This window comes from Balaenoptera physalus (assembly GCF_965194825.1).
Source record: "Balaenoptera physalus genome assembly, chromosome: 3".
Classification (NCBI taxonomy): domain Eukaryota; kingdom Metazoa; phylum Chordata; class Mammalia; order Artiodactyla; family Balaenopteridae; genus Balaenoptera; species Balaenoptera physalus.
In genome coordinates, this window is record NC_138890.1 from 4441407 (window position 1) to 4454504 (window position 13098).

General features: G+C 52.8%; 1 protein-coding gene and 1 long non-coding RNA gene across 2 annotated transcripts in view; one reads left to right on the plus strand and one right to left on the minus strand.

Annotated features, from left to right (window-relative positions):
• Positions 1-12552, plus strand: part of CATSPERD (cation channel sperm associated auxiliary subunit delta) — a 42986-nt gene extending 30434 nt beyond the window's left edge. Inside the window, exons 18-22 of the mRNA XM_082453312.1 lie at positions 2795-2869; positions 4199-4327; positions 5553-5736; positions 10666-10823; positions 12126-12552. Of these exons, the coding sequence (XP_082309438.1) occupies positions 2795-2869; positions 4199-4327; positions 5553-5736; positions 10666-10823; positions 12126-12363 (784 nt within the window). The 3' untranslated portion in view covers positions 12364-12552. The remainder of the gene's footprint in view (positions 1-2794; positions 2870-4198; positions 4328-5552; positions 5737-10665; positions 10824-12125) is intronic.
• Positions 11810-12619, minus strand: LOC309656652. The gene is made up of 2 exons (XR_014261470.1): positions 12547-12619; positions 11810-12312 (listed from the first exon to the last, which is right to left on the minus strand). It is a non-coding gene; the product is annotated as an uncharacterized lncRNA (long non-coding RNA).
• Positions 12620-13098: the final 479 nt, after the last annotated feature.

Below are 13098 nucleotides of genomic sequence, written 5' to 3' on the forward strand. Positions count from 1 at the left end.
TGGGGAGTGGGGACTGGATGAGATGGTCACCATTACTTCACAGCTGCTAAAATCGGGTGACACTACTCTGTCTGCTTTTGCATATGTTTAACATTTCCATAACGAACAACTCAGTAATTAATCCTAACAGATTAAGTTAGAGTCTACAGTGGGTGGCTGCCCCTCCCCCACCGACTTGGTGAAATTTACATGTTCTCCCTGCTCCCTCATCCTTTGCTCATTCCCTTTCTCCCTTTTAGTCCCTGAGTTCCTCATTTTGATTAAAATTGCTCAGAGAGGGCTTCCCTGGTGGCGCAGTGGTTAAGAACCCGCCTGCCAATGCAGGGGACACGGGTTCGAGCCCTGGTCCGGGAAGATCCCACATGCCGCAGAGCAACTCAGCCTGTGCGCCACAACTACTGAGCCTGCGCTCTAGAGCCCACAAACCACAACTACTGAGCCTGCGTGCCACAACTACTGAAGCCCGCGTGTCTAGAGCCCGTGCTCCGCAACAAGAGAGGCCACCGCAATGAGAAGCCCACGCACCGCAACGAAGAGTAGCCCCCACTCACCGCAACTAGAGAAAGCCCGTGCACAGCAACGAAGACCCAATGCAGCCAAAAATAAATAAATTAAATAAATAAATTTATAAAACTGCTCAGAGATTTTGGGTTTAATCGCCTGCTGAAAATTTGAGGAACTTTGCCTCCAGGATCCATAGTTACTGCAGGGAACGCAGCCATGAGAAACCAAGAAAAAGAAAGGAAGAACCCCTGAAGACTGGCCAAACTGCCACATGTTTTCCCCTTAGGGTGGTGGTGTGCCAGCAAATGGGCAACAGTCAGTTCTGGGGGAGCCCTGATTTGTAGCATTTGCCAATTCCCGTGGTGTAAATGCTCCCATGGAGCCTATAAATCGCTACCAAAGTGAGTCTCTACTGGCTCATGAAACTCCTGAGGATATAACAGCTGGCTCTCGGAGCTGGTAAAAGCCAGCCTCAGCGCTCCACTGCATGGGGCAATAATAAAGTCAAGTGACGGTTTTACCAGATTTTCTCCCCAAAAGGGAAACACTTTATTGAGTCAATAAATGATGTATCAGGGACTTCCCTGGTGGCGCAGTGGCTAAGAGTCCGCCTGCCAATGCAGGGGACACGGGTTCGAGCCCTTGTCTGGGAGGATCCCACATGCCACGAAGCGAGTGAGCCCATGCGCCACAACTACTGAGCCCGCGCATCTGGAGCCTGTGCTCCGCAACAAGAGAGGCCGCGATAGTGAGAGGCCCATGCAACGCAATGAAGAGTAGCCCCTGCTCACCCAACTAGAGAAAGCCTGTGCTCAGCAACAAAGACCCAACATAACCAAAAATAAATAAAATAAATAAATTTTTTAAAAAAATAATTAAATAAATAAATGATGTATCAATATTTAGAACATATGGCAGGAAAGTCTTTAAAACAATCTTTTCAAAGCTGCTGCCATGAAGAGAGTGGGAAAGGTATTTGCCACACGTGTAACTAAAAAAGGACTTGTATCCAGAATTTATAAAGAATTCCTACGAATTAGAAAAAAAAAAAAAGACAAACGTATAGAAAAAATGGGCAAAAGGCTTGAGCAGGCACTCCCAAAAAAAGGTGGGGGGGAAAAGGCTGATAAACACAAAAAGGTGCTGAAAAAGTGGTCAATTTCAATAGGAAAATGAAAATGAAAGCTACGTTAGAGACCGATATTCAGCACAAGCATGGCAGAATTGACAAAGCCTGGAAGGTAGTACTATAAGGATGGGAACCCCCTGGCAGCCTCAGGAACCCCCAGACATTGCTGGTGGGCATGTACATTTTTTGGCTGCTTTGGAAAGCACTTCTTTCCACCAGCAAGTCCACTCATGCACATCTGCACTGATCTAGGTTCCAGAATGTTCTCAGCAGCATTATTCTGAATAGCTCCAAGCTGGAAGCAGGCCAACTGAAATGTCCATCGACAGAAGGATGGGTAAACCAAGTGCAGGGTTTTGATACAACAGAATGTCACAGCAGTGAAAACAAACGGGGCAGAATTGCCTGGATGGATCGTACAAATGTGGGCATGGAATCAAAAGAATACATAGCATGATTCTAGTCTTAAAAGTCCAAAATCAGGGGAATTCCCTGGCAGTCCAGGGGTTAGGACTCTGCACTTCCACTGCAAGGGGCACAGGTTCCATCCCTGGTTGGGGAACTAAGATCCCACAAGCTGGGTGGTACAGAAAAAAAAAAAAAAATCCAAAATCAGGCAAAAATAAACTAGTCAGCCCTTGTATCTGCAGGTTCCGCATCCGCGGATTCAACCAGCCAAGGATGGATCGTGTTTAAGTTCGTGGTTGGTTGAATCTGTGGTTGTGGAACCCGAGGATACAGAGGCCCCCACTATGGGACTTGAGCATCCTCGAATTTTGTTATCTACGGCAGATCCTGGACCAATCCCCTGCAGATACCAAGGGATGACTGCATGTTGCTTAAGGATACATGCACAGATGGTAACAGTACAAAGAAAAACAGGGAAAGGATTGCCTCAAAAGTCAGGACACCCAGCTCCCAGATCTCCATGTGTAACATCATTCTCCAATACAAGGAATTAGGGCTCCTTGGCGAAGTGGCTGATTCTAGGCCAGGCAGGGAAGATTCAAGATGAGCCTGGAGCATCTTGGAGAACAAGAAAGTAAGAAAGGGCTCAAAATCCAACCAGTGCGGAGATAACATATGTCAAAGGGAACAATTCACAATTCTTTGGTCCCGCATGGGTTCAGGAAGCTTCTCACCATCTTTTGTTGCTCGCAGTGAAATCTCAGCCTGTTACAATGGCGTCCTCGACCCCGTGGCCCTTCAGGACAACTACAGCTACGTCATTGAGAGGTGAGCCCCCCCACACACACATGACCATTTGGTGTGCATGAGCCAAAGGTGAATCAAGAATCATTATTTAAATTTTTATTTATGTATTTGGCCGCACCGCGCCAGCATGCAGAATCTTAGTTCCCCCACCAGGGATTGAAACTCCCTGCAGTGGAAGCTCAGAGTCTTAACCGCTGGACCGCCAGGGAAGTCCCAAGAATCACTTTTAAACCATAATGGAAAAGAAAAAAAATTTTTTTTGAAGAAAGGAAAAAAAGAATCATTTTAAAATTGATACCCTGCCAATTGATATCCAGCCCACAAGGAATCCGAGGGAGCGAGCAGACAGGTAGGGAAGGTGGCTGGGCCTTCAGGGAATCAAGTGTGATGTGGCAGGGCCCCTGGCCCAGGTCTGCCCAGGCTCTGCCACCTGCTGGGCCAGCCTTCAGACCCCTCCCCAGCCTGCCACCAGCTCCTGGAGCCCGGTCCCCTGTTCATCCCAGCTAGCGGAGTTGGCCAGACACTGTCCAGCAGGAGTGGGGCAGGAGGGGGTGGCCGGCCAAGGTGACCCCCTCTGCAGGGCGGCACAGAGAGCCCCTCCCACACTGGTGCATACCACCAACCCCCTGGCATGGGAAGACACTCGTGGGTCTTATACGACGTGACCCTCCCCCCTCCAACACAAGCCAAGAGTCCGTCCCCCATCCAGACCCACGGCCGAGACAGAAACTGGCGCTGCAGGACTTGCCAACCAGTGAGGCTGCAGCCAGAGTGCCCGGGGGCATGAGAGTGTGTGAGTCAGAGTCTCCAGAGAGAGAGAAGCCACAGGATGTGTGTGTGAGACGGAGAGACACAGAGAGACAGAGATTTATTTTAAGGACTTGGTTCCCGGACTGTGGAGGTCTGGTGAGTCCACAGTCTGATGGGGGAGGCTGGGGGCTGGCAGCTCAGGGAAGAGTTGCAGTTCTAGTTCAAGGCCATCCGCAGGCCGACTTCTTTCTTGCTGGGGGAGGCTCATGTTTGTTCTACTCAGGCCTCCAGCTGCACCCACATTAGGGAGAGCACTGCTTTACTGATTTCAATATTAACCTCTGCCCCAAAGAAGAGCCTCACAGAAACACCCAGAATCACATCTGACCACAGTCGAGGTGCTGTGGCCCAGCTAAGTGGACCCGGAATGTCAACCACCGCAGGGGTCCCAAGGTCATTTCGACCATGGCTCTGAATCCCCCGTTCAGACACGCCTCCATGATCGTGACCCCATGTGCAGGGAAGAAGCGGGCTGTGGGTGGGTGGACGTCCGGACGCCTGGCGGGAGCTCGCCCATGTCTGTGTTCTGCTCTCCCACAGGGAAGCCTACGACCCCAACTTCCGGGGTCAGAAGGCCACGGAGGACCTGGAGGTGCCTTACCACTACGAGAAGCTGGGCTGCCCCATCCTCGTCTACTACGACACCCCATGGAAGCCGGTGGTGGAGCTGTGAGGACCCACCCCCAGTCCCCCACCCCGCCAGCCCCCCGCCGCCCTCACCATCATCTCAAGCCCCCAGAGCCGTCTCCACCCCTTTGCTCTGGCCGCATCCTCTCCCTGCCTTTTCCCTCGGTAGCTCTCAGCTCACACATCCCCTCCCCTTCCCCGTCTTAGCTCGGCGGCCTTAACAAAACACCACAGACTGGGGGGCTTAAACAGCAGACCTTGACTTTCTCACAGTCCTAGAGGCCAGAAGTCCAAGTGCAAGGTGTGGGCAGGCTGCTTCCCCCAGGCCTCTCTCCTTGGCCGCAGAGGCTGCCACTTCCCGTGGCCTCAGGGCCCACCCTTATGACGTCACTCGACTTCGATTGCCTCGTTAAAGGCCCACCTCCAGATCCAGTCGCGCTGGGGGTTAGGGCTTCACATAGGAATTTGGGGGACACATTTCAGGCCGTGCCACTCGCTCTGCCCCCTTCCGTGGATTCTGTCTTCCTTCATTCCGTCCCCATCCCCACCCCACCCCCGGCGGACCGCTGCACTAAATAGTTGTTGACGGACTGAACGGCAGCAGAAGCCACTCACAGGTGGCAACACTTAGGTTCATTAGAACGTCACGTGTTAGCTCCTCGTGGCCTCAGTCCCACACCCAGGTGAGACTGTGGGCCGGGCATGCCCCTAACTCAGAGCTGCCACGTGGTGGGGTGCCTGCCGGCCTGGGGTGAGGAACAAGGGAAGGGTCCCATCAGAAGAGGGGTGTAAGCCCCAACCTGGCAGGAGACAAACGTGCATCCAAAAATAAGTTTTGGGTTTTTTTTTTTTTTGGCTCCCGCGTCTTGCGGGGACCTTAGTTCCCCCTCCAGGGATGGAACCCGGGTCCGCGGCTACGGAAGCCTGGACCCCTAACCACTGGACCACCAAGGAATTCCCCCCCAAATAAGGATTTAGAACAACCCTAATTCACCGCCCTAAATGTATACCTCTGGAATGTTGGCAGGTGTCAAAAAATAAGCAACCCCCAGTCCCCAACCCCGACCCCGTCAGTGTCCTGTCCCCACCTGCCACTGCATATTCGCGATGACTGTCCCAGAAGTGTCAGCCTGGTGGGGGGGTGGCCCTGCCCTGCTCTGCCACCTCCCACCACCCCCAGATGGTCTCACAACACAGCAGGGCCCCCAGCCTCCCCCCCTCCCGCGACGGCCCCCCAGCAGCCTCGCCTGTGCTTGGTGTGTCCCAGGTGGAGGGAAGGAAAGTTCCAGGAGGTGGTCGAGGCCGAGTACGTCCTGCTGGAGGTGAACGGGCTGTTCACGTACACGTACTCCCTGACGGCCGACATGGCCCTCTGCAGTTCCCAGCCACAGAACTGGACCACCATCGCCAAGACGGCCGGCGACAAAGGGCCCTTCGCCTGGGACCGAGAGGTAGGGCCTGCGCTCTGATTATTCCCAAAACAGGTCGCAGAAGGCGACGACTGGTCAGGCCCACTGTGTGTTGGGGGCCGACTCGGTCTGTTCAGGCTGCTGTAAAGATCACCATAGACCCTGCGGCATTGGTTTCTCACGGTTCTGGAGGCTGAGTCCAAGATCAAGGCGCCAGCAGATTTGGTGTGTGGTTCCTGGGTGGTGCCTTCTGTGTCCTCACACGGCAGAAGGGGCGAGGAAGCGCTCCCGGGTCCCTTTATAAGGGTGCCAATCTCCTTCAGGAAGGCTCCACCCCCAGGACCTAATCACCTCCCAAAGGCCCCGCCTCCTAATACATCACCTTCTGGATTAGGTTTCAACATATGAATGGGGTGGGCGGGGCAGACATTCAGTCCCTAGATGGGGCGTCAGGGGATGGAAATGTACGACGCCCAAACTCTTTGGGAATCTCTCCCAAGGGAATCGCAGACGATCGGAGGTGTAGGGACGAAGGCGCTCATGGAGCACACTGCTGATGATGTGCAAAATTCTGGAACCATCCAAATGCCCATCATTTAAGGGGCTGATTATATTTACGGTCCGTTCTGCTCAACGAGCGTTTCTATCACGAACGTTGGTTGGTACACGATTGACAAATAAGGTTATGGTGTCAGTGAAAGGAAGACATCGCATTGTTCCTCTGGGGGTGGGGGGGCTTCTGGAGCATATTTATTAGTTTCCATCCACCCTCGGCCTCTCAACGCCAAGGGCAAGAACACGGCGCAATGCGGCCACGTCACCAGCAGGGGGCGCGCGCTCTTCTCGCCCAAAGCCGGTTCCAGCGCGAACTCCTGGCTCCTTAATTTTGTATTTGCTTTCCTAAAAGCCCGCAGCCTCACCCGTTCCTTACACCCCTTTCCATCGAGTGAGTTTGGTCATGTATTTTGGTTGGTAACGTTGGTTTTATTTATTTTTTTAACCGAGGTGAAATTGACATAACCGATAATGAACGATTTTAAAGCGTGCAACTCCTACAACTCGGGTATGCGTTTTGTGCATTCGCAAGGTTACCCAAACACCACCTCCCTGACTGTTTCTTTAAAAAGAACAAGCCACACACGGAGCTTTGCTTATTTATTATTTTCTGACTGTGCCGGTGTTTGTATTTGCATTCTTTTTATTAGCCCTTTCGTTCAAAGTGGCATGCATGCATTTAAGAGATTGTCCCATTACTTTTTTTTTTTCCATCAGCCCTGGTGGACGACTTTGTAGAACCCTGAGGGTTTTTCTATCAAGACAGAGCCACAATGCCTGCATGTCCAGCACAGTCATTGGATGGGCTGTTAAACAGCCACTGAACCACTAAAACTGAACACCTGAACCACTAAAAACCATGAGGTGGAGCTAGCTGTGGCAAATAAATGGTCTTTAGGCAAAGCAGCTGTCTCCTTTTTTATTTCACATAGTTTTTATGCGGCCCAGCTTTTTTTCTTTTACACCCAAGGATTTTTTTAAAAAATTTAATTGTGGTCAAATATGCATAACATAAAACTGACCATCTTAACCATTTTTAAGTGCACAGCTCAGTGGCATTAAGTACATTCATATTGTTGGGCAACCGTCCCCACCCTCCATCTCCAGAACTTTCTCATCTTCCCAAACTGAAACTCTGTCCCCATGAAACACTCACTCCCCATCCCCTCCCCCAGCCCCTGGCCCCCACCATCTACTTCCTGTTTCTGTGGATCTGACTCTCTAGGGACCTCCTGTGAGTGGGATCACACAGTATTTGTCCTGCGTCTGGCTTCTTTCACTGAGCATCATGTCCTCAAGGTTCATCCACATTGTAGCATATGTCAGGATTTCCTTCCTTTTTAGGGCTGGATAACATTCCATTAGTGGGTACGGACCACTCTTTTTTTTATCCATCATCTGTCAATGGACACTTGGGTTGCTTCCACCTTTTGGCTGTTATGAATGGTGCTGCTATGAACGCAGGTGTGCAAATATCTCTTCGAGACCCTGCTTTAGTTTTCTGGTGTCTCTTCTTATAAGGGAAGTAATCCCATTATAGGGGCCCAACCTTCAGGACCTCATCAAAATCTTATCACTTCCCAATGCCCCACCTCCAAATACCATCCCACTGGGGGATGGGGCTTCAACATACGAATGGGGGTGGGGGACTCAAACATTCAGTGCGAGGCCGGGGCGCGAAAAACAGGACCTGGTGATGGACTGGATGTCGGAGGAAGAGGAGGCTAGCGTCAAGCAGGGCCCCCCAGTTTCCAGCCTGAGCACCTGGGCAGATACTGGCTCAGGGATGAAGCGAGCGGTGGAGGGAAACACACACAGCTTCACTCTGCACCTGCTAAATTCAAGGTGCCACTGAGTGGAGGAGCCCAGTGGCCAGCAAAACATAGGGAGACAAGTCAGGGCTGGCATGGGTTTGGAAGTCTTCCGTGTTTGGGTGGTAACTTAAGGATGTGTCTGCCAAAGAGGCCAAGAGGAGGGGCCAGAGCAGCGGGAGGACTGTGCCGGGGGGGGACGTGAAGAGGCAGGGGCTCCGTGGGGGACCGCAGGGCTCCAGGCACCTGGGGAACCATCAACAACCGAGAGGAAGTATTGTTGCTGTTGTTGCATCCAAGGAGGGCCAGGTGGCCTGGCACAGCTGGAGTCAGGTGTTTGCCCTCCATCCATTCCCATGGCCCTGGGAGCAGGGCCTGGGGATAAACGACGCCCATCCAGGTGGCCATCCACACCGTGGACACGTTTGCTTTTTGATTCTGACAACGTTTGAACTTTCTCAATAGCAGTACACAGGACAGCTCTTTCCATTACCCAACGCTACAAAACAAATCATCCCCAAATTCAGTGGGATTTACTGTTCCTCACAAATCCGTGGCTCAGGTGGGCAGTTCCTGTGCCCCACATGGCGTTGGCTGAGGCCACCCCTGCAGGGGCATTAAGGTCTTCTCACCCGTGTACAAGGCTTCTGTTAGGAGCGTGGTTCTCCATGTGGCCATCGGGCTCCTGGGCCCAGAACATTGTTGAAAGCACGTTTGGGTTTCTGCCCAGATGCTACCTCTTGATGGAGAGAGCTGTGTACACACAAGAAGGGGAAATGAAGAGCTTCCTCATTTTAAAGTTGCTTGGGGGTGTGGGGGGAATTCCCTGGCGGTCCAGTGGTTAGTTCCTTCATAGCATGGGGCTGTGTGTTTTCAGGGAAATTTCTGGGGAAAGGATAGCTGGGCGAAAGGCAAAATGCATTTGCACTTATGCTAGATGTCCGCCAACTCTGCCTCCATCGGGGTTGTCCCTCGGCACCTCCCCCTGCAACGTGTGGGCTCACCTGATCCACCCGGCCCCACCAGCTAGGTGTGCTGTCTGAGGACACGATTGCTTGATGTGGTTCTTTTAGGCGCCTTTCTTCTACTGTGGACCAGGTTTAGCATCTTTTCCTGTGTGAGGGTCATTTTCACCTCTTTGTTCTGTGGATTGTGTGTTCATGCTCTGTGCCCACGTTCTTATCAGGATTTTGGGCTTCTCTTAATTTTTAAGAGCTCTTTATAGATCCATGAGATTAAGCTTTTATTTGCGATGTAATTTGCAATTAGTTCCCCCAGTTTGCCTCTTTTGTCTTTCGGTTTTTGCTTACTTTGCCATGCAAAATTAGTTCCTTAATTCTTTTCTTTTTTTTTGGCTGCACCATGGGGCATGCAGGATCTTAGTTCCCTGACCAGGAATCGAACCCATGCCCCCCTGCAGTGGAAGCGTGGAGTCTTAACCACTGGACCGCCAGGGAAGTCCCGAGTTCCTTATTTCTCGTAACGTTGGACCCACTGTTATTTTTACACTTTTGCTTTTGGAATTTCCATCTCTTCTCTTGTTTACAAGCCTAGCCCCACCCTCCCTTCTGGGTCCACAGGCAAATAGTGCAGAAGATCAAAGTGTAGGCGAGACCCTTAGTATGTGCTTAGCTCAGGGAGGCAGCATGATGCACCGGTGAAGGGCAAACAGTTGAGTTCAAGGACATATCCCCCTTTATGTGACACCTCGGGATCTGAAGGCAGGGTGGAGAAGCCACAGCTGCCACCTGACCACCTCTGGGCACCCACGACCGCTTCCCGAGAAGCCCTGGTGGCTCTGTCTCACTTCCACCTTCAGGTTCCCCAGGTGTGTTAGTTAGCTAGGGCTTTGTAACAAAAGGACCACAAACCAGATGGGTTAAACACCAGAAATTTATCCTCTCCCAGTTCTGGAGGCCAAAAGTCCGAGAAAGAGGTGTCAGTAGGGCTGGTTCCTTCTGAGTCCATGAGGGAGAATCTGTCCCAGGCCTCTGGCCTAGTTTCTGGTGATTTGCTGGCCATCTTTGCATTCCTTGGCTTGTAGATGCATCGCCCCAATCTCTTGCTTCATCTTCCCATGGCCTTGTCCCTGTGCATGTTGTCTCTGTGTCTAAATTTCCCCTTATTCTAAGGACACCAGCCATACTGGATCAGGCCCACTCTAGTGACCTCATGTTAACTTGATCCCCTGTAAAGACCCCATCTCCAAATAAGGTCACCACCTGAGGTCCTGGGGGTTAGGGACTCTGACATATGACCTGGGGGAGGGACTCAACTCAGCCCATAACACCAAGGGCACATGCCATCAGCAGCAGCTAATTTCATACCAAGACTCACAGCTGCAAGGGACCCTGGCGAGCAGAGCTGTTATGCCTGCAGCCCCCAAAGCTGGGGCAGGCGCAGAAGGAGAAGGGTGGGAAGAAGGTTCCACAGAGTCACAAATCGGCTGGCCTGCCCAGCGGGCACTTGGTCCCGGACTCACACCCATGGGTGCTGGTGGGTGGTGGCACCAATGGGGCCGTGTGCGCAGTGGTGGCACCTGTGGGCTGGCACCGTCCTCCCCGGCCCCCGGGGCCAGCAGGCATGTCTCTGTCCTCCTCCCCAGAATTATGTGAGCTGCCACGACCCTAACAACAACGCACCCTTGAGATGGCCCGAAGTCCCGTATCACATCTTGGGAGGCCCGACAGAGAACAAGGTCGTTTTCGACCAAAGAAACGGCATCTACATCTTCTTCATTTCCATCGTGGATCCATACTACAGGTGAGTCGCCCTGTGCCAGGGGCCTCTGGGGGAACAGCTGGCTCTCTGGGGGCAGGTTGCACACATGAGGGGGACCCACTTTTCTCCCCTAGGATGTCACCCCCTAGGATGACATTTGTTCACTTGCTAAATAAATCCTCATTCAAAGGCCATGCTGGGTGCCGGGGGAACAGCAATGACCAGCAGCCCTGCCCCTGCCCTCAGGGACCAGAGTCACCCTCATGCCATGTCTAATGGGGAGGGGGGTGCAGGAGCCGGTGCAGACTGGCCCCCAAACACTGATCATTAGATATTCAGGGATTCTGCAAGCCGGTGGGCTTCCCGCCGGCAGCTGGAGTACTGACACCACGGAAACTGACACTCATTACAGGCCACCCCAACCTGGCCCCAGGAGCTGGCTGCTACTACTCACCACCCACTGTGCTGGTTCAGATCACGAACGTCTCCCACTGGGAGGGAGAATATGGGCGGCATTCTTCCCCGCTCCCCCATCACCTATCCCTTCCAGACGGACACAAAGTCCACCCCCAAAAGCGCGGGGAGACCCTGCCTTCCCTAAAGGCCCCAGACCCTGGACCAGCCCTGGGACGCCAGGCGGAAGGCACCGGGGTGGGGATGCCCAGGGGAGAGAGGGGGTCTACCTGCAAGGCTCATCCCCTCCCCTCCCTTCACCTTGCCTCCAGCAGAGCCCCCAGCGACATCCCCCCCTTACCTGGGTGCCCTTCCCTCCATCCTGCCATCCCCACCTGCTCGCAGCCACCTCAGGGATGCTTGTGGCCCCCATCACGCCCCCCAATCCGCATCCACTGTGATGAGTGCTTTGTTGGTCTCTTCTGCCTGCCCCCCAGACTGAGCCTGGGCATGGAGGGGGGATCCCTTGTCCCCAAAGCAGGGGACCACAGGGGTCCTGGGGAAAAATATGACATCTGCTAAAATATGTAAGATGTTACGGAAAAACCCAAACGAACTTTTTGGCCAACACAATACACAGACGACAGCAGATTTATAAAGGATAGAAGTTAAGTGGATATAAATGGAACTCAGGGCCCGGAGTCAATGCTCCAGGCCCAGCTCTTGTCTCCGTTGAGTTTTAAAACGTTTGCTGGGGGAATTCCCTGGAGGTCCAGTGGTTAGGCTCCGTGCTTTCACTGCCGAGGACCTGGGGTCGATCCTCGGTCAGGGAACTAAGATCCCGCAAGCTGAGCAGCGTGGCCAAAAAAAAAAAAAAACCAGTTTGCTGGGGTGAAGGGTGAGGTCCCCAAAGGCAGTGCCCCACGGCCTCTCCCTGCCCGCCCCTCGCAGTTACTGTCACCTGGAGACCACCTTCAGCGTCTACGTCTACGGGGCCTTCCCACTGCCCATCTTCCCGCCTGAGATCACCATCATCCTGCTCACGGGCGCCACCCTGCTGTCCGTATGGCTGGCCTACATGATCCCCAAGCTGCTGTACACTGAGCAGGGCCTCAGGGTCAAGGGTTTCTGGGTCAGTCTGCGCAGGAGATGCAGGAAGTCTTGTGCGTGTGTCTGGGCCAGGTGCTGAGCACGCCTCGGGGGTGGAGGTGGGGTGGCAGGGTGGCAGGGAGGGGGCAGAGTTGTCTTGAAATAAAGCGTTCGGTAAAATAGCCGGTGGCAGTGGGTATCACTCATGTTTTGTGGTTTTTCTACACCCCCCTGCTTCCCTCAACATTCTGGCACCAGAGTCCCTTTGAACTACAGCACCTACGTGGGTTGTTAACAGTGAGAAGGTGGGCAGCCCAAGTCCTAGCGAACAGGAGCTTTTGGTGAAACGAGCCCGCACAGGCATGTGGTGGGATCATCAATCGGCAAGCCCCAGAGATGCATCGGACACTTGACGTGTTCTGTTAGAGAAACACGAGACCCAAGGAAAAGGGCGGGGGCTGCAGAAGACGGGGACAGGGGGTGGGTCCACCTCTGCTGATAAGCCCTGACATATACACAGATGAACACGTGTAGGTGTGTTTCGTGATGTCCACGAATAAAATATGGAAGCATAGCACATATTTTACACGTACCTGTGTTATGCATACATATGCATACAGATGATGAGCACACATGCATGTGTATACATATATGCAGAGGTATGTATACATACATGTATATAACGTAGATACATAAGGCACACACGTGTGTAGATAATGTGCATGTATGTGCCTGTGTGTATACATGTACATGCATATTGCCTATGTGTGGATAATGTGTACATACATGCCCATGTATACCTGCAATCTACATACGTGTATGCATATGTCTATAA